The sequence below is a fragment of the Strongylocentrotus purpuratus genome, unplaced genomic scaffold, assembly GCF_000002235.5.
Source record: "Strongylocentrotus purpuratus isolate Spur 01 unplaced genomic scaffold, Spur_5.0 spur5_scaffold_4, whole genome shotgun sequence".
NCBI lineage: Eukaryota > Metazoa > Echinodermata > Echinoidea > Camarodonta > Strongylocentrotidae > Strongylocentrotus > Strongylocentrotus purpuratus.
In genome coordinates this window covers 29,508,231-29,530,522 of record NW_022145610.1, presented here as the reverse complement: position 1 = coordinate 29,530,522, position 22,292 = coordinate 29,508,231, and the positions used below count along the sequence as shown (strand labels likewise).

At 36.7% G+C, this 22,292-nt stretch overlaps 1 protein-coding gene across 1 annotated transcript in view; it reads right to left on the bottom strand.

The window, feature by feature from the left end:
• The window catches only part of LOC115929106 (inner centromere protein-like), a 32,550-nt gene extending 11,947 nt beyond the window's left edge, over nucleotides 1–20,603 (bottom strand). Inside the window, exon 1 of the mRNA XM_030997302.1 lies at nucleotides 20,303–20,603. Coding sequence (XP_030853162.1) covers nucleotides 20,303–20,603 — 301 coding nt within the window. The remainder of the gene's footprint in view (nucleotides 1–20,302) is intronic.
• Nucleotides 20,604–22,292: the final 1,689 nt, after the last annotated feature.

Sequence of the window (22,292 nt, the reverse complement as noted above, 5' to 3'; positions counted from 1 at the left end):
TCTTCAGATTTCCAATAACTTATTATGTGATTTTGTTTCAGTCAAAATATATACGGCTCATGTGAATATAGAGAGCGAAAATAAATAATACTCACTCAAGTAATAGCACCATACATCCAATTTTCCCAGCAATGTCTTGTACCTCTTTTTCAACATTATCTGGTAAGATGACAAGAGAAAACGTGTTTGATACATTGTGCATGATGAACATTTGAGATACTACGAGCATAACATGTAGGCTACATGCATAAGAAGAGAGAGAACAAAGTAGACAAGTTTGTGTAGTTCCATAAGTTGCATCCAATATTTCAGAATAAGCTATATAAACACGCATGGATGAATTGTTTGTGCAATAACATTTAATGAAACCACACAAAATAATATTATGTGATAGCAAAAAAAGTGAACATGATATTTTTAATGTAGAGAATCTTACCTGGGTTTGTCGTGAAATCATACTAAGAAGGAGAACCAAAATTGTGATAAATATATGGGTATATGTAGGCCTATAAGTATAATGCCATGTAAGAATTTTGTAAGAATTGCAGTGGTCAGTAATGGTACAAAAAAGGTACAAAAATAGAAACACCCATAACGACATCAACAAAATGAGGATGTTTGAAAAGCCCAAGACATCACTTTCTTTAATGAAATTTTGGCATCTATATATCAACACTCTTTGAGCTTCATGATATTGAAAATGTATTTGAGTAATTGCTTTTTATGCCCCCTTATTTGTACTCCATACGATTTTGAGAGAGAAAAGGCTCAGTTATATAATTATTCGCAGTTCCTTGTTAATAATCCCAATATGGTGATCTGACGATTGACAATGTTCGTAAACCTGTTTCCACAATTTACGATTACACGTGTATGTTCATCCATAATACCCTCCTGGTAGTCTCCAAAGTAATTACATCAGGCAGGTCAGGTATATAGTCACAGTGAAACATACATATCCTAATTGTTTCATATAGCTGACATGTAAAATTGATCGACGGCTTACAGATATCCCTTTGTTTTTATTTTATTCTTTATAATAAATAAAATGATATACTGCGCTCCAGGTGTTTGATGTGTGCCATGTAATAAGAATGTTAAGAGTTTTACTTGTTGTTACTGTTAAACCAATGACCTTATAAGAGAACGCAAGTGTTCACATGCTATATGTTTGATGATGGCAATAGTTTATGGGTTACTGAGGCGTATTTCCTGGTTATACCTTCAATATACAAACAATTAAAATGCTCAAGACAACTGCAATTTAGCAAACGTTATTTAACATTCAAAGTGACTGAGTATATTTATTTCATCGTTAGATTAAGTATGATTGTGATAAATAAGTGTAATCTACCAAATTTAATGTATTTGTAAGCAAAGTTTGGATAGTCTCGCAGTTGTACATGTACCTAACATTCATTTTTACTCAATTTCTTTGCAAATTTACAAACACGCAAGTTAAGTCTGATTTCCCTCATTTTGGGCAATTGTGCATTGGCGCATGTTTAGGAAGCGAATGTTGGAAGAACCAAATAGGAAATTAAACGAAATTATTTGTTTTATCCGGCATATCTAGAGTGTTTCAAATTGCAACACCATACTGGTTTAATGAGATACAAAGAGCATTGCGTTAGTTTAGTAATACCAAAGACAGAATTTGGTCATAAGTTTCATCATTTTACCAAAAAAACATACCTCTAACTTCATGATTAAAGGGTAAGGAAAAAAATCATACCATAGTTCAAGTTTCAAACTTCGTGGTGTAGTTTCATTTGATTTTTTCAACAAACAAACACGAATAAATCAGCATTTCATTTTCTTTCAATATACAAACCCCCAAGGCATATTTTCACGATGACAGATATAGAATCAGTCAGATATTGCTCCTGATCCTGGGTAGATGTTTGTCGTTTATCAGCATGCTTGCTCGGCTTTACGTCTCCATGAAGAGCGCGTCTCAGAGCAGGGACTATGGCAGGCGCATACACGTACGTATTAATCATACCAACGACAAGCTTATCAGGAAACACCACTCGTTCATCATCACAAGATGCATCCTTGCCTGGTTTGTAAGACAAGATTTCATGTCGTAATGTAGCGATCCACGTCTTCAAATCCGCGTTTAAAGAATCCATTTTGAATGACTACCTGCCTACGTATGAATAAGTGCAACCTAATGCAGTGAATTAAATCAGTATATTCTCGCAGGGCAAATGTTCACTGTTCAAGCTGTTGTTTTCATAGACTCCAGTGATAAGCGGTTCCAAAGGACAACAACTAGTAATCAATGTATGAAATTAAATTACATTATAATTATTAATGCAGTTGTATTTGTATTAGTCGGAGCGAGCTATTTTGGTAAAGATAGGATTAATAGACCATGCACTTTGTACGTTCAGTGTTTCCGGAGTCATTGCTATATGTGCATTAAAACCCTTGTCGATCGTATAATTTAATATTTTGTATGAGTTAACGATTCGTTCCGTTGTCCCATGTGCATTGATTTGAATAGTGATCACCGAGCTGCCCTTTCACAAGCCCCCCCCCCCCCCCACATATATTGTTTAATGTGTTAAAGCATCAGAGTGAAAACCCCACAAACATAATACGTTTAAGGTGATAGGCCGAAACATATTATAGCTGAATGATATGAATGAATATTGAATTTAATTAAAATCGTTTATTCATAACATTTCATCGGGGCTAAAGGCCGAATTGCGTTTACAAAAAATACAAAATACAAAATACAAAATATATACAATCATAACAAATAGGTACAGACACAATAATACCAACAAAAAAATGCGACTGCGTCTTCTTTATGACTCTGCCCTAAATTCAGTTTAGGAAATGGATGGATATTCGTGACATATCACAATGAAAACAAAAAGGCTATTGCATATTTATTCTACTTTCCATTGGGTCTCATTCCCAGTTTGTCTAATCCCCATTTTGTCTGCAATCTATATAGTCGAATAATCATTTAATCATATGTAATTAATCGTCAAATAATTATTAGACCTTATGTATAGTAGACGAAATTGGCATTATACATACTGGGAATTAGACTAACTGGTTAGTAGTATAAAATAAACAATATACCAAATGGGTATTAGACTTATTGATGATAAGACAAAATGGTCATTAGACCAAATGGCTTTTAGCCTAAATGGTCATTAGACCAAATGATAAGTAGGCGAAACGATTATCACACCCTAAGGATAGTAGATGGGCTGGATGTAGACCATATGAGTAAAGACTAATTGGATAGTAGATGAATTGGTTGTAAAATCAATCGGCAACAAACCGATTTATACCCCGTAACACAGCTAACATAATAGAAGAGAACCATACGACAAGCTTTTCTCTAGTTCTCTTACTTCAATTTTAGAATAAAGCCGAAATTGCTTTTCTGTTTATTTTTGCGATGTACTCCGATGAGTGAAGATGGAAAGCATTGATATGTCTATTTTCGTTGCTATTTTTCGATTGTGTAGGACCAAACATCTCTTTATTTATCTCGCATTCACTATTGAATTAGACTAGCATTATGTTTATGTTACCAATGGCAAGGGGATTGTCATCATTATTGCACGCTTTGGATGTACATAATTATGTTTACCTGAATTCAATGTGCTTTCATGGATAGTGAAATGGTTAAACTCAATTGAACTGAGTGTATTGTTCCTGGCTTCATACTTTTTTGGCATGATTGTTTAATGTAAGATATTAATACAAAAACTTGCTTCCGCATATTGAAAAGCCAGTTACCTTTGCGAATTGAAACTTTTTGAATATTGTAAAGGGTTGCAATTATTTCCACTGCAAATACTTTTGAGTATTGCTACACTATAGTGTTGCGTCAATTGTGGTTGGATTATTTCATAAATCATTTAAGAAACGCTAAATTTGCTACTGATGCAAACTAATGTGATCCTATTTAGCTGATAGGCTCGTCAGCTGATGTGCAGGGCGTATTTCAAATTTCGTGAGCGCAATTAATCCAAAGAATACTATAGTGTGATATTATACAAATGATGCATGCGCATGAGTCCATACGATCTATCCGCACTCGAGTTGAGGCTGTGTGTATCTATGGCACGAAGCCGTTAGGCTGAGTGCGATAGATACACACAGCATCAACAAGGGCGGATAGATCGTATAAAGAACGAAAGCAAACATGCATCATAATTTTAATAAGTCTCAATTTAGTGCGCACACATAAGTATAGATATAGCAAGCGCACTTTAATACCTCTATACCAATTTACGCATAGTGCTGTGCAAGAATTGGCCCATGCACACGCAGTATTAAGCGCTCTAACCTCTACGCGCACTAATGCGCACTGAAAAAGAGTGCAATAGGACTGGAAAATATGGAATATAATATACGTGACCGCGAATAACCAATCATTCGATTTGGATCTGGGAGTAAGTTGTATAATACATAATAATGTTATCTTCACGTTTTCATTCCTACGTATAATGCTCGTGGTGCAAGTGAATATTACCCTACCAAATAAATCGGTGTCCCTTCTAATCTAATATTTCACACTCATAAATCGTGAGCATTCCTAATTTTTTTTAAAATGTGCACTTTTAAGGGGCTCGATCAGACATGCAAATATAATGAGAGCTGAATCAAACGGTTTCATTGTGTGTCCCTAACCACCAGACTCTCGGGTGAGAGGTTATTCGTAGCTGTATGATGATGATGATGATGAAAGCCATTTTCATACATCTCGTCTCATCTCTTCTCTAAGAGCCTTTTGCAGGGATTGGAGATGGTGTACATATTACAGCGTGTAATCTATCCTTGTGCGTGGAGGGGCGTGGTCTAGTGGATACGTCACCGGTTTTTTGATCGCATTTTTGCGGCACTAATGTCCGTTGGTAGTATATTTTTGTCACAATCGACCCAGGTGAAGTTAATGGTTACCTGAAATGAATTCATTCTTTGAAATACTAGAGCGCCAGAATGGCAGCCGTACTGAATTCGGGGTAATAATTTTGAAGCGCCAATAGGGTCACGTCTGACTGACTTACATGAGTGCTTTACAAGATCCGACTATTGTTATTATTATGATTAATATTACTTTGGTTGTTACTATTGTTATTATTACTACCACTGCTATTGTAACGACTACTAATTTTATCATTATTATCTCATCATTGAAAGTACGAGCATAATGTGCTACTTCTTAAACGCTGCATGGCATAGTTTTGTTATTTTGCTGTACATATCAGTCGAGTAACCATGGTTACGTGGTCCATACTATGACTCTTGATACAGCATCACTACATCTGTTTGAAGCCAGAAAGGTGTTATATCATTCTGTTTTAACACTGATCTAACGCCTTTCTGGCTCTAAACACTCAAGTATGGGTTGAATGAGGTGCTGCGAATAAGGATCATGCGCATGCTGTCTCCATGTTAAAATAAATAACAAAACAAAAACGTTCAGCATGAAGTGGATAGCCTATGCCTCTTGACGCAGAAAGAGTTCAAGAAATGTAATTGATGCAATTCAGGTCGCGTAGTTACTACAGTTCTGCATGAGTATTGTTCGTTTAAAGCAATGTTTGTTTTTAATATGTTATCAATATTGAGTACAGGAGGTCATTATGAAGTATTTGTTTGTTCTGTCATGATTGAATATCGACTTGCTCTTATCTTCGCTAGGTAGATAGAAACATATTATCTAAAATCATATCTCGATCATCCAGTCAGAGCAAGCTCTTGAACGTACGTAAGAGAGAGAGAGAGGGAGAGAGACAGAGAGAGAGAGGGCGAGGGGGGGGGGGGGGGGGGGGTCTGTACAATTTATGTATTACACAATTGTTGTTTAGTTTCGCTTGTTCTTTAAGTGAACCCCAAAGTGACGATTCCCATGGGAGAATGGCTTTTTTATATAAACAGATTAAAAAAATAGCAAGGAAACTTAAAAAGATTAATTTATCGGCTTAGTAATCAAATAGGCATAATTTCAAGATTGGTACTAGCTGTTGTTTGTTCGGTTTCATTCCCTTTAAATCTTAGATACATAATAATTGAAGTTGAAACCCTTTGTTCTTTACAGAGAAGGCTTGTTTTGGGGTAATGGGCTCATTCCATTCTTTTTATGGCATTTTAGAGGAATATTTCTCTCTTTATTTTGACTATGTTTTCTTTTATGAAAATTAGATGGTTAGGTTGGATTTCCTCGAAAACTATGTAGCTTTTATTTCATGTTCACATGTACAGTGACATATTAAGGCTTACATTATAAAAAAGGGCCCCAATTCAACAAGTAATAACCTTTCATTCTTGAGTTACAAAAACAACCCAGAAATATCAGATTTTTTCAGGGGTATGAATAATTAAGTTGTTCACTGTATGCGACATGGACCGCAATGTGACTAATCAACTTGATACGTCATAATCATGTGAAGTAAAACTTCACTACAGCATAAAATGTGCACGTCCGCTAACGTGTGAGTATGCAATTAGATCAGCTAGGACTTCGAAACAGATCATTGATATTTACTCAATTTCAATCTCGGATACTAAAGGTCGAGTACATGAAGTGTGTGGGCCAGAGGCGGCCCTCCCGGGGGGGGGGGGGAGCACAGTGCCCCCACTTTTTCAAGCACCCGAAAAGTGCCCCTTTTTACAGAGGAAAAGTACCCCTTTTTACATATAAATAGTGCCCCTTTTTACTTTGACAAGTGCCCCTATTAATTTATAAAAATGCCCCTTTCCTTTTTTAACTTTGAAAAGTGCCTCTTTTACTTGGACACGTGGCTCTTTTCCTTCGACAAGTTCCCATTTTCCTTTGCAATAAGTGTCCATTTTCCATTCTCATAAGTGCCCTCTTTAATCTCTAGTAAGTTCCCCTCGTTAGGTAAAAGAAGTGCCTCTTTTCACTTTCGATAAGTGCTCCCTTCACCTCTGATAATTGTCCTATTTAATTCTGAGAGGTGCCTCTTTTACTTTGACAAGTGCCCCTTTCCCTTTGTAAGAAGTGCCCCTTTCCCTTTTATAACTAACCTCATTTTAACTCGGATAATTTAGCGCACCTTATATTTCCACATGTGACCTTTTTCCTTTCTAAAAAGTGCCCCTTTTCTTAATGATAAGTGCCCCATTAAAAAAGAGCCCCTTCCCCTTCTTATAGGTGCCCCTTCTCTGGTAAATGACCCTTTTCAGGTACGAGAAATTACTCCTTTTCACTTCAGATAAGTGCCCCCTTCACCTCCGATAAATGCCCTTTTAAAATCTGATCGGTGCCCAATTTCTTTCAACTAATGCACATTTTCCTTCAGTACAAGTGCCCCCTTTTTATTCACATAAGTGCCCCTTTTCATATCTGGTCATCGCCCCTTTTCAAGTGCGATAAGTGCCTCTTTTCACCTCTGATAATTTCACTTTGAACAATGATACATGCCCTTTTCCTTTCTAATAAGGGACCTTCCCCTTTTCATAAATGCCCATATATAAAATATGATGGAGGCCCCTTTTCCTTCGACAAATGCCCATTTCCTATTCTCTTTACTGACTTTTTTTCATCCCTGGTGAGTGCCTCTCTTTGAGGGTGTAAGAAGTTCCCCATTTCCACCTCTGATAATTACTCTTTGTATTTTGGCACATGCTCCTTTTCACTCCTGATAAGTGTCCCTTTTTCCTCTCATCACTAAACGCGCCCTAGCTAATTTCAAGCGACTAAGAGCAATTTCCCCTAAAGATCGCTCGCTACGCTCGCAGGTATCTATAGATGATATACTTATGTTACTTATCAAAGGTCTTTTCAGTCTTCCGTTATGAGAGTGTGCTTATAACCCCATTAGATTTGGGTTTCTCCTCTTTATAAGATATAATTTTTCGCACTGCGACCTCTTAAATTTTGTCCTCGCTCACTTCGCTCACTCGCAAACCAGTTTTTAAACAATCAAACCCGACTGCAAATCATGATACTTAAGCAATATTTTGTATGGTGTATAAAGTGAAAAAAATTATTGAAATCATCCCTGATAATTGTAATCACAATGTAGGGGTATATACAAATGTCTAAAACATTGTATATTTTCGCTTTGAGATTTCCCTTTGTAGGTGCCCTTTTTCTCCAGAAAGTGCCCTTTTTCTTGGTCCCCCCCCCACTTTGGAAGTCGCTCGGCCGCCCCTGGTGTGGGCGTATGAGTCCGGTGATGGAGGGAATATTAATAGAGATAAATTATAAGAACCGGACAGATTAAGCTGCGCGTACGAGTTCGTTGATAACGCCATCTTCGGCGTCTTGGAGCAAGTGTAGGGAGTATTAATAAAGAGGCATCATAAGAACCGGCAAGATTAATGCTGGGTGTACGAGTTCGTTGATAATGCCATCTTCGGCGGCTTGCAGCAAGTGTAAGGAATATTTCGGCCATATTAAGCTGGGCATACGAGTTCGTTGATAACACCATCTTCGGCGTCCTGCAGCAAGTGTAGGGACTATTATAGAGATAAAATATTATAATAACCGGCAAGATTAAGCTGAGCGTACGAAATCGTTGATAAATTATCAATAATTCATTGCATTTTACCCGGTCCCCAACATAAAAAAAATCCTCTGTACGGCCATGCATTATGGCTCAATGCATAGGCACACAGAAGATTTTTCTGTTGGGGACCGGGGGGGGGGGGGAATTCAATGAATTATTGATAATTTATTGCATTTTCTTCCTTTTTTATTTGTGGGAACTGCCCCCTACCCTAGCCCCCGCTGCGTACAGTCATGGTTCAGTGACAAAGCAATGGCCTCGTAACTGTGAGGCCCCAGGATCAACGCCGTGTCGATGTGCTATATTAGTGCCCTTTTGTGGGGCATTAATCCTCATTACTGTCATTTATGACTTAAAGGCGTAGGTCCCCTATTTGATAAGCATAATAGCATACACATGCAGTAGCAGTCACGCAAAACAAACACAGGCAAATTATTATTCAATACAATCTGAGAATGTATACTATTATCTAGATCTATTAGGAATAAATCATTGTCAAACAAATTCCATGAATTGAGGTAAAACAAAAATATATCAACTTCATGCATGCGAAAAATGGTAACATTTTACGGAACGCCAAAAAGTACAACCAACAACATCATTATCCATGGCATATGCTGTTATCTCGAAAATGTAGGCAGAGGCGTGAGAAAAAAAATAGCGAAAGCAAAATTAATGTATTGTCCACTAAGCCATTACAAACTTCGCAAAGCATTTGCAAAGTTTTTGCGAGAATGGAGTATGTGTTTCTTGTATTGCTTCAATGCACGTCAAACTTTTAAACTCCGAAGGGAGTAAACACTGATTTAAGGGAACATGGTCATTGAATGATCTTCTTTTGATATCGCGTCAAGTAAATATTTGCGCTCGATTGGCATGAAATACAACTACATTCACAAGTCGTCAAACCATTCAAAAAGTAAACAGCTTGTTTGTTGCCTGTTGCTATCTTCGTCTTGAATTTTTTTTAAACTAGAGCTTCAAGATACAGCTTTTAGCATCGCTGTGAAACCCGGCTTTTTAACTGCGAATCTCGCCATGTCGAAAAATGAATTGCATTTTCCAACTATGAGGATGCTTCAGACATGTCAGCGATTTGAAAATAACTTTTTGTTTGCCTTCAAGTTCGAATTTGCGGTGATTCAACATTTACTCCGGCAAAATAAAAAGCTGGGCTTTATTTCGTTAAAATAATAATTGCAGTCCGGATAGGGTTCGTATTGGGTTTTAGTATAGGTTTAGGGTAAGTGTGAAAGAGAAGTATAGTTTGTGATCCAGGGCTTAATTCAAACATTCACCGAGGAAGAGATATTAATATAAAGCATATCTCACGAGCAATTCTCGTTTCACTTTGTTTTGACGTGCTTTGTGCATTTCATATGTTGAAGAACAATTTAGTATGGCACTTTGTTTGTGTTTTAAGTAAATAAAACAGTAGAGGTGAAGATGTAATTTATAATTCTTTCAACTTCACATTAGGGTTTTGAAGTTGATCGTTATGTTTTTGCTCTTCTGAGAGCATTTACCTTTTAACTCTTCATAATGCCTTGCTTTGAACAATGCAAGTTGTAACGTGTACATGCTCCCACTCCTCCTCTCCCACTCTCCCTCTTTCTCCCATTTCTTTTTCGTACTCTCTCTCTCTCTCTCTTTCCAGTTCCCTCTCTTTAGTTGTATCTTCATTACTCTCTCTCTCTCTCTCTGTATCTTTATTTCTCTCCAGCTCCCCTCCCTCTTTTTAAATGCTTCTCCAATACACAAACACAAATATCTGGCAAATGTTCCTGTCTGTTACATATATTGTAATTTATGTTAACCCCCCCCCCCCCTTTAAACCTGCATAATTTGCCACTAACCAATGTTCAAGGCGAGTGCAACATCTATGTCTCGTCCCTCTGGTGTTGAATACATGCCTGTACCCGTTGATGACAATGGGTTAAATTATACCCTCCCCGCACCTCGTTTAACTTTCGAAAACACTTTACGCTTAGACTCGAGTTTCTGTGTCATTTCTGCTGCCAATAAGCGCTTCTCTTGTTCAGCTCTTGCTCCGTCTTCCTCTCTTCCTTTCTTTAGCTCCTGAACTTGTAGTTTTAGAGTTGCCTCATTTCGCTCTTTCTCCCCTACGGTTTCTGTCAAAGTGTCTACGCGTTGTTGCTTAGACTCGAGTTTCTTCGTCATATCTGCTGCCGATGAGCGTTTTTCCTTTTCAGCTCTAGCTCTGTCTTCATCTCTTCCTTTCTTTAGCTCCTTAACTTGTTGTGTTAGAGTCATCTCATTTCGCTCTTTCTCCCCTACGATTTCTGTTAAAGTGTCTACATGCTGTTGCTTAGACTCAAGTTTCTTCTTCATTTCTGCTACCAATGAGGACATCGCTTTCTCAGATATTGTTCAGTCACCTTCTTTAAGGCATCCACGTAGAAGGTCAAGCCACTGCAACTGACCCTCTTCTGAGCGCATGTCATCACGGTAATTTATTTCGTAGATATCAGTGATCCCGAGACGCTTCAAAAAATTTCTCGCTTTTGTGATGTATCTATGATGAAGTATAGCGCATAGAGGGACGCGGCCTATTTAATCGAAACATAGTCAATGAGTTTACTCGAAATAACGTCCAAAGTCATGATATTTTTTATGACAACTACTGTACATACCACACATACGTCACATCATATTTTATTTTTTCGGGGGTTGGGGGGGGGGGGGGGGGGGGGGGGGGGGGGAGTTGACACGAAGGAATGAGAAAATCTGAAATGCTTCTTCATCTATGTGTATTTTTATCAGTATTCTCAGTAGCATATCATTTCCTGCCATATTTAAGTTGTAAAAAGAATGAATGGGCAAAAATCGATTGAGAAAAGTAGGGAGCGGAGAGAGAGAGAGAGAGAGAGAGAATGATGATAAAGGAAGGAGACTGAAGATGAGCCAGTATAAAGAGTAAATGAAGTGAGTAATGAGATAGTAATACATTCACAACTATGATAATGCAAATGAAATTTAATATTCATGGGAGGAAATTTAGTCGGGAAAATCATGATAGAATAGACTGATTTTATTGTTTATGATATTGTTTAACCACAACAACTTCAACGGAAACAAGATCAAACATGATTTCGGAATTCTTAAGATCAGTAGTTAGAGTAAATTGATTAATACAAAAATGAACGAAATCAAGACCACGTTGGGTTCGATTGATATAATACCGGTATTTGGTGCAAGCATTGCCATAATTATATTCAACTTTAATCACTCCAATGCCTCGATCGGCTCATTATTAGAAAGCTACACGGAGATGGCTATAAAGCCTCAAATTACATGTTAAAGTATAAAAGCAGACAAGTGGAGGATATATTTCTAAGTTATGCTTAATTTATGTCTCATCCAAATATAATTTCATAATTGATTCATATTTTTGATGTTCAAATTGTTGACTGTGTATTGTCGGATCATGGCCTTATGTCTCACACGTAGAATGGGCAAAATCGAGTGAGCAAAGTAGGGAGGGGGTGATAGAGGAAGAAGACTGAAGATGAACCGGTATAAAGAGTAAATGAAGTGACTAATGAGATAGTAATACATTTAAAACTATGATAATGCAAATGAAATGTAATATTTATGGTAGAAAATGTAGTCGGGACAATCATGATAGAATAAACTGATGATATTGTTATGATATTGTTTAACTACTACAACTTCGACTGAAAAAAAAGGTTGAAATATGATTGGGAAATCTAAAGATCGGGTAGTTAGTGAAAATTACTTAATAAATAAATGAATGAAATCAAGACCACGTGGGGTTCGACCAATATAGGGCCTAATGCCGGTATTAAAAATTGGTGTAAGCATTGCCATAATTATATCTAACTTTAATCACCCCCATGCCTCGGCTCAAAATTAGAAAGCTGTATCCAGTACAAGGAAAATGGACATTAAGCCCCAAATGTTATAAGTATACAAGCAGATAAATGGAGGGAACATTTCTTATATTATGCATAATAAATGTTTCATCCAAATATAATGTCATAATCGTTTCATATTTGTTATGTTTAAATTGTTCACTGTTGATTGTCAGATCATGGCCTTATGTCTCACACGTAGATTCATGATCAGATGATGAGAGAAACCATTTCAACACGGGAGCAGAGTAGATGTTTTGGGGGGAATGGTAGATACATGTAATACACACCATCCATGTTTCACTTGATTCAACACGATGGCCTCAAAACCCAAAATCTGGTAAAATCACCATGATTATACGGTTGGTTACCAACTGAGGACATGATATGATATGTGCATGCATATTAAATCTAATAGAAAAAAAGAATCTTGTTCAAGCATTTCAATGGATGGTATGATAATCAAATTAATGGGGAAATAGTGTTATCACATAGGCCTATCATACATATTAACACAGGCCTACACAAGCAGAGGTAAGTATTAACATGCAATTTACGAAGAAAGGAAAACGTATATAATTTACAAAATGAACGGAAAAGGGGCTTGTAAGAGTCCACGATATCAACGTGATCAGAATTAAGAGTGTGTAATTCATATGGATAATATAGAAAACTTAGATAAATACTAGATTTCAACTCTACTCTCGATCTATTTTTCGTTATTTCTTGACTTTGACATAACCCCTTGATCCTTTTTCTTTCCCATCTGTACATAAACCATATATTCCTACTTAACCTCTGCACTCAGAGAGCGTTAACTCATTGATGTCTCGATTTGGTGTCAGCTTGGGTTTGTCCATATTAGATCGCCCTCCCATGGGTGGGTTGTTCGTGCTCATATGACATATATTGTAACACACACGGTGGCCCGAATTCACAAAGGAGGTTTGTCGACAAACCTAGCTTTTCGTGCGTCATAATGCGTTTCGACGCGTTTTTTACAAACCAGGTTTGTAAAAAACGCGTCAAAACGCGTCATATGACGTACATAAACCTAGGTTTGTCGACAAATCTCCTTTGTGAATTCGGGCCGGTGAGCTCGTTAGCTCACCCGGTGTGATGGGGATGTGCGCATATTCGGGTATACTTGTTGACTGTTGTGGTCATCCATGCTGTGGTCGATGCATCGTTGGGTAGTTGTTTTCTGAGAGTATTTTGTGAATAGTATATATTCCATATTTGTTGTTGTATTCATGAATCAGTTATCTTTGTCACACCATATGAGGGGGCCTTAACTTAAGAAGCTGTGCTTCAACCAAGATCTCCTCGTCTTTCTTTATTCTACATTGTACTGTAATATGATTATACTCTATTATATTTTGTCACATGTGTTTTCTGGAAGACAAATAAACTTGATACTTGATACTAGATACTTGATTTATTGTATATATGTCCCAATTTTCTTAAATTTGACTTCATTGTGTATATGTGGATAGGCCATGTTTTTGATGTATATCCTTAATTTCTTTCTTTCTCTCTGTTTATGTACGGGGCTTTATGGTTGAACACGATTGTCAATGAGCTACCCTGTTTTTTTCAATATGTGAATAATGATTAACACACAGAAATTGCTTGTAGAAATTTGATTATGATATAAATTGAATAATGGTTGTTTTCTTTCATGTTCCATTCATTACTGATGAACATTATTGTGTAGCAGGTGTCATTATTGTTAGATACCTACACATTTAATAACAGTGCATATAACGCAAAACATCAGATACGTAACCGAAGCTAAACAACCTACATGATAATTCATGCGTTATAGAATTCTGGCTAGTAACATTATTTATTAAATTAATTATTGTTTTAACTAATACGGTGGTGTAAATCAACGCATTGTGGTGTATACTGTGTGTATCAACAGTGCAATTTGTATTAATTCAAAATTGTTTAAAGATAAAACTTCATATGTCTTCACTTTATGATTCTACCTACCATTAAGGATTAGTGGCAAACTCACCTGTATTCCTCTTTACTATCTCGATCAACTTTTGGTAAGAATCCATATGAACCGGGCTGAAAATAAAAATAAGAAAATCCACCGATTCAGAATCGTTATTATTCACGTGGTGATGATTGAAGGGTTAATGCTTGACTTGAATTGAATTGAACCAAGGTTTATTGAAAAACATGAGTCGCAGCCCAATGGCTGAATTGACCATGTGTACAAATAAAACACTCATTGCATATTTCAAACGTAAAATACAGTTACAATTAATTTGTCAATATTGAAATACATGCATATATAGTTACTAAGATACGATTGCTTGGGCAGCAAAAATAAGAAAACAGAATATAACATGAAGTCCGGAAAACGGAGAGGAGAAACATGAAGAAAAAAGTATAAGAGGAAGTTGTAGAAAATGCATGTACATCAAAAAATATAAATTGCATACATTTATTTTTAATGATATTAACATGATTCTGCAACCCACCCCCACCAAAGGCCACCTCAAAGAAGATAACGTGTATGTATTTGTTATACCCTACACTTATAATAATTGTTCATTGTGTTCTAACACGTTAACCCTATACGCAAGCCTTAAGCATATCACAATGAAATTGTTCTCGCTCCGTGGGTACGCTCCATCGAATGTTTGAAGATGTAATGTTTCTCAGCACCGTAAATATTCTGTGCAGAATAGGCATTGGATGAGTGGGCAGGTACTTCCATTTATCAATGGATGGGGAAATACTTCTTGCGCCTAAATTACAATAAATAATGTTTAGTAAAGCTTTCAGTTATAACAGGTCTGAAATGCAGTTCCACCCTTCTTTCCGTATTGTACTTAAATGGATGCTACGATCCTTTACATTACACACGCACAACAACAACACCAACAGAAATGATAGGCGTATGTTGCATATATACCCTGTCTTTCAGAGGCGTTAAATGCGAGGGCCATTATGTTGCCTTTCAGTCACATGATTATGGGGACGGCTAAATCGTTTCTGCCCTCTTGCAGTATAACAAATATCTCTTATCACTGTGAAAATACAAAGCTTTAACATGCAATTATCTGTCTTTTTGTTTGTTTCTTTCTTTGTTTCAAGTACTTATAATCGATTTCGACCCCCTCAATGAGCATTTTCTCAAGACAGAAAGAAATGTTGTTAAATATTAGCATTCTAAATATTCGGTCATTACACTCCCTCGCAAACCAAGTGATGCGGTACTGCGTGTACAGGCCCCAAAGTCAAAATTCGGGGCAAGTGCTAGTCTTTACAAAGGAGGTAGGAACTGGTTTTTCTCGTACCTTTTTTTTTCTTGTGAGAAATATACACTTGTACAAAACAAAAAAATACATAAACTGTTGTTTTATGTAAAATGTGGAATAAATAAAACTTCAAAAACTTCAAGACAGGACCACTACACTCACTATTTTGCCCCCCCCCCCCCCCCAAAAAAAAGTTGGAAATACACACTTTCATGATTCAAAATCCGATTTCCGTTTCTAACTTGGGCGCGACGTTCTCGACCATACTCATAGAAAGAAATATTTCCAAAACCTACACACTTTATGCCAAAGCCCTAGAAGTGTGCAGGTAGGGGCTTACCGTATATTAGGTATAAAGGCAAACTCATGTTTGTCGCACGGCACGCGTATCAACATTGTTATACATGTAATTCATTAAAAAATTGCAGCATATCGATAAGTTCTAAGCTCTCTCTCCTAAATGTAATTCTTGTTCCTCGCACGTAAATTGCATATTAAGACTCCACCACTAACCCTCGCGATGAATATAGGCAAGAAATTAGGTAAAATGCTAGAATGTTGAAATTCCTTTTAAATGGCTAACCTTATTTGTGTACACTCCTGCGCTTAATTTGAAAAGAGCCTAATTAAACACATTTTCAATTAGAGCAAAGCGATTAGAATTAATGTGGACCCCTTCGTATGGACTATGCTATGTTGGGGCGCAGAACTACACGATCCCGAATCGGCATAATTATACGATAATAATAATAATAATAATACATATGATTTATAAGGCGCCAAATCCACTTGACAGTCAAATGCTCAAGGCGCAGCTTGTGCAAAAGATGAAATACATACATGATACATTTATACAAAGTGCGATAGGAAAGGTACAGACATGAAAGGTAATGGTAATCAATTATAAGCTAAATTAAACAGATATTTCTTAAGATTGTTTTTTAACACCTCAGCAGAACTGCTATTCTTAACCCATTGAGGGAGAGTATTCCATAACGAAGGCCCAGCATGAGCGAAGGTTCGTTCCCCCCACTTTGTTTTAACCCTAGGAGTAACAAGTAAGCCAGAGTTTTGAGAACGTAGCTGTCTAGAAGGAAAGTAATGCTTAATCAAGCCGATGTTATACTGCGGAGCAGAGCCATGTATACAGTGAAATAATAGCAAAATAATCTTGAAAACAACACGTTTTTCTACGGGCAACCAATGGAGTGATTTGAGGACTGGTGTGATGTGACTGTACTTGTTGGACAGGGTCACGACACGAGCAGCAGCATTCTGTAATCTTTGTAATTTTGCGAGTAGGTTGTGAGGCGAACTAAACAAAAGGCCATTACCAAAATCCAAGCGAGAAGAAATCAAAGCATGAGTAATTTTCTCGGTGGCACCACGGTTAAGATATTTACGAATAAAACCCAAATTGCGTAACTGATAACGTACTGATTTTGAGACATATTGAATTTGAGTAGACATTTTCATGTTTGAGTCGAGAAACACACCAAGGTTGCGACATACATTAGATAGGGTAATTTCATGTCCAGCAAGAGTAATTGAAGTGATGGAAGAAATCTTCTCTAACTGAGTCTCAGAACCATACATTATAAATTCGCATTTGGCGAGATTTAATTTCAGTGAATGTGAGTTTAACCAATTATGAACATCTTGTACACAAGTCTCAATGTTATGGATAGCGCTGGCTGCATTGCTCTGATTGGGTTTAAAACAAAAGTGAGCTCATTTCCTTTGGTTCTTTTTTCTTTCCTTCTGAATGCCACATGTTGTGAAGCTTTAATAAATAAACGATAGATAAAAGCGACCATGATTTTGAAAACTAATTTGTTTTAAAACTTCAACAAGTCTTTTTCCAGTGCACTGTTTGCTTTGTAATTTTGTGCCTATTCTTATTCCGGAAAATCTTTTTTTTTTTCTACTTTTCTTCTTCTTCTTCTCTTGCTTACCTTTATACCTCCCTGCATCTTTTGCCTCTCCCGTATATACACCATTGTTGATAAATGATTAAAACAAAAGTGAGCTCATTTCCTTTGGTTCTTTTTTCTTTCCTTCTGAATGCCACATGTTGTGAAGCTTTAAATAACTTCGTCGTTCGAAAAAAAATTATATTCGAGATTCCCGAAAATTACCTGCTTTTCTGGACCGGTTCTCGGGATCGCGCCATCACTCGGCTTAATGCGTATAGTCGGCGAATAAAACAATCAATGAAAAGGGTCCAGAACTAGACTAAGTGGAATTGGCGTGGGGTCTAAGTGGCGGAGCCCCTGGAAGCTCAGGGATTTTAGGCATTCATAACGGTTAGATGAGCATATTTTGATATATTTTTGTGATGCTGGCAGGTCACTATATTCTGCGATAAAGGTGTTTAATTTTCTGTACCAATTAGGCTTCTACGATCGATTTTACGGAACTGATTTTATGAATCCAAAAACACCCGAATTTGGAAGCTTTGCCGACATGCTTGACGATGCCCTCCGCGTATGTACTTATCGCATTTGCTATTTTTTCACGCTTTTTTGCTGAATTAGGTTTGGTAAATCGCGTTTTTATTTGCAAGGTGCTATGAAAAAAGAACAATTCAGAGAAACAACCCACCCGATAAAAATAACTAGCAATAAACTTGTTCTTGAAAATATTATTTGATATCGTTTTGTGTATGACGAAATAAGAAGACCTAGTGACTGAGTTTTCTGTTAATTATTAATATCACAATCCTAATTGATTAATTGATTAATTTTTAATAACTTTTTTTATTATTATTAATATGCGCGTTAGTGGAATTTTGATTGAAGTGCTAAAACATGTGTTCTTCAGATTTGCGATGAAGAAAGATATGATTTGGTTTCAGTCAAAATATATACTGTCCATGTAAATATGGAGAGAGAAACAAAATAATACCCACGTAACTAACAACACCATACATCCAACTTTCCCAGCAAAGTCTCGTACATCTTTTTCGAATGAACCTGGTAAGATGACAAGAGAGAACGTGTTTATACATTGTGCATGATGAACTTTTGAATACTACGAACATGATATTTAGCATACATGCAGAAGTAGAGAAAGAAAAAGGTAGAAAAGATTGTGCAATATGCCAGAATAACACAAATGAATGAATTCTTTGTGCAATAACATTTAAGGAAACCACACAAAATAATATTATGTGATAACAAAAACAGTGAACAAATTGCGTTTCATGAAGAGAATCTTACATGGGTTTGGAAGACGTGGAATCATACTAAGAAGAGGGAGACATAATTATGATAAAACTACGAACCTATGTACGCCAAGTACATTCATAATGTTATGTGAGAATGTTGTAATAATTGCAGTGGTCAGTAATAGTACCATTCCAAAGCCAGTAATAGAAACACCCATAACGACATCAACAAAATGAGGATGTTTGAAAAGCCCAAGACATCACTCTCTTTAATGAAATTTGTGCATCTATATGTTAACACTGCTTAAGCTTCATGACATTGAAAATATATTTGAGAAATGCTTGTTAGGGCCCCGTATTTGTATCCCCATATGCTTTTGAGAGAGAAAAGGTTTAGCCATATAATTATTCGTAGTTCATTTTTGATAATCCCAATGTGTTGATCTGACGATTGACAATGTTCGAAAACCTGTTTCCACAATTTACATACACACGTGTATGCTCATGCATAATACCCTCCTGGTAGTCTCCAAACTAATTACATCAGGCAGGTCAGGTATATAGTCACAGTGAAACATACACATAATCTTACTAATAATTGTTTCATATAGCTCACATGTTAAATTGATCAACGGCTTACAATTATTGGTTGGTTTTTATTCCAATGTTTATTTTTGTTTAAATGAGAAACTGCGCTCCATGTGTTCGATGTGTACCATACACAAATAATTTCAAGATTTTTATTTTGTTCTACTGTTAAACCAATGACTTCATAAGAGATAATATATGTTACATGATGTCAATAGCTCATGGATTAGTCAGGCGTATTGTCCTGTTTTGTAGCTTCTATATACAAACAATTACAATGCTCAAGACGTCTGCAATTTATCAAACATAATTGAACATTCAAAGCGACTGAGTATATTTATTACATTGTTAGATAACTTTTGATCGTGATAAGTTAGTGTAATCTACCAAAGTGAATGTAATTTTAAGCACAGTTTGGATGGTCTCGCAGTTTTACCTCACAGCCATTTTGTAACATGATTTTTTAAAATTTACAAATACGCAAGTTGCGTCTGATTTCCTTTATTTTAGGCAATTGGGCATACTATGCGTTCAGAGAGCGAATGATGGAAACACCAAAAAGGAAATGAGATCAATTGTTTGTTTTATCCGGCATATCTAGAATGTTTTTAATTTCTACACAATGCTGGTTTAGTGAGGTACACAGAGCATTGAGTTGTTTTAGTAGTACCAGAATTTGATGATAAGATTCCTCATTTTACCAAAAACATACCTCTGACTGTTTGATTATAGGATAAGGAAAACCAACATGCCATACTTATAGTTTGCATCTTCAAAGGTGCAGTTTCATTTGAATTGTTTTTGAACAAACAAACACAAGTGAATCAACATTGCATTTTTCAATGTACAAACCCGTAATGAATGTTTTCGTGATGACAGATATAGAATCGGTCAGATATTGCTCCTGATCCTTGGTAAATGTTTGTTGTTTATCAGCATGCTTGCTCGGCTTTACGTCTCCATGAAGAGCTCGTCTCAGAGCAGGGACTATGGTGGGCGCAATCCCGTACGGTTCAATCATACCAACGACAAACTTATAAGGAGACACCACTCGTTCATCATCACAAGATACAGCCTTGCCTGGTTTGTACGACAAGATTTCACGTCGTAATGTATCCACTTTTTTCTTCAAATCCGCGTTTGAAGAAGCCATTTTGAATGACTATACCTGCCTACGACTATGAATAAGTACAACCTTTAATATGCAGTTAATTCAATCAGTATACTCTCGTACGGCAAATGTTTACTGTTCAAAATATGGTTTTCATAGAGTCAATAGGCCATGGACTTTGTACTTTCAGTTTCCGGAGTCGTTGCTACATGTGCATTAAAACCCCTATCAATCTTATAATTTTTATATTTGTATGAGTTTACGATTCGTTCTGGTTGCCTTTTAAACTGATGCATCCCCTTTTCCCCCTTCCTATTACAGTTACATATATGTGCATTTGACTCGTGATCACTGAGCTGCCCTTTCCCAAGACCCCCCCCCCATCCCCACATTCATTGCTTAATGTGTTAAAGCATCAGTGTGACATCCTTACAACATAATACTTTCAAGGTGATAGGCTAAACTAAAACTCATTATATATGAATGAATATTCAATTTAGTTAAAATGGTTGATTAATAACATTTCTTCGGGGCTAAAAGCCGAATGTGGTTTTCAATTTGTATAATGTTAAAAATAAAACAATATATACGATCATTATAAATATGTACATAAACAATAATACAGGACAAATGCTCATATATGCCTCCGCCCTAAATTCAGTTTAGGAAATGGATGGATATTCGTGACATATCACGATGAAAAGGCTAAATCATATTTATTATAATTTCCAGTGGGTCTCATTCCCAGTTTGTCCAATGCTACAATCCATAGTCTAATAACCATTTAATCATAACAAATGATAATCGTCAAATGATTATTAGACCTTATGGGTAGTAGACGAAATGGCATTGTACGACTGTTTGAATCCAGAAGGGTGTTATATCATTCTGTTTTAACACTGATCTAACGTCCTTCTGGCTCCAAACACTCAAGTATGGGTTGAATGAGGTGCTGCGAGTAAGGATCATACGCACGTCATATCCATGTTAAAGTACATTACATAACAAAACTAAAATAACTTTTCAGCATAAAGCGGATATATGCCTCTTGGCGCAGAGAGAAATCAAGAAATATAATTGATGCAATTTTATGTAGCGTAATTATTATAATTCTGCCTGAATATTTTTCATTTCAAGCAATGTTTGCTCATAATATGTTATCAATATGGAGTCCAGGATGTCTAATTTATGGAGTGTTTGTTCTGTCATGATTGAATAACGACTTGCTCTTAATATCTTCTCTAGGTAGATAGGAACATAATCTAAAATCGTCTATCTCGAGCATCCAGTCAGAGCAAGCTCTTGAACGTACGTAAGAGAGAGAGAGAGAGAGAGAGAGAGAGAGAGAGAGAGAGAGAGAGAAAGAGAAAGTGAGAGAGGGGTAGAGAGAGAGAGAGGAAGAGAGAGAGAGAGGGGGAGAGAGGGAGAGATAGAGAGAGGGAGAGAGAAAAGAGAGAGATAGAGAGAGAGAGAGAGAGAGAAAGAGAGAGAGAAAGACAGAGAGAGAGAGGCGGGGGGGGGGGTCTGTATAATTTATGTATTACACAATTTTTGATTAGTTTCGCCTTTAGGTATCGATGTATACCTTTTGATTTTTCGTACTATGTAAGTGCTATTTCAGAGTTGTTAGCATATATTCACATGGCCTAGACATATCTTTCCTGAACCACAACGAGCCACCACCCCCTCCCACACTTGTCTCCCTCACTATATCCATCTATTTCACGTACC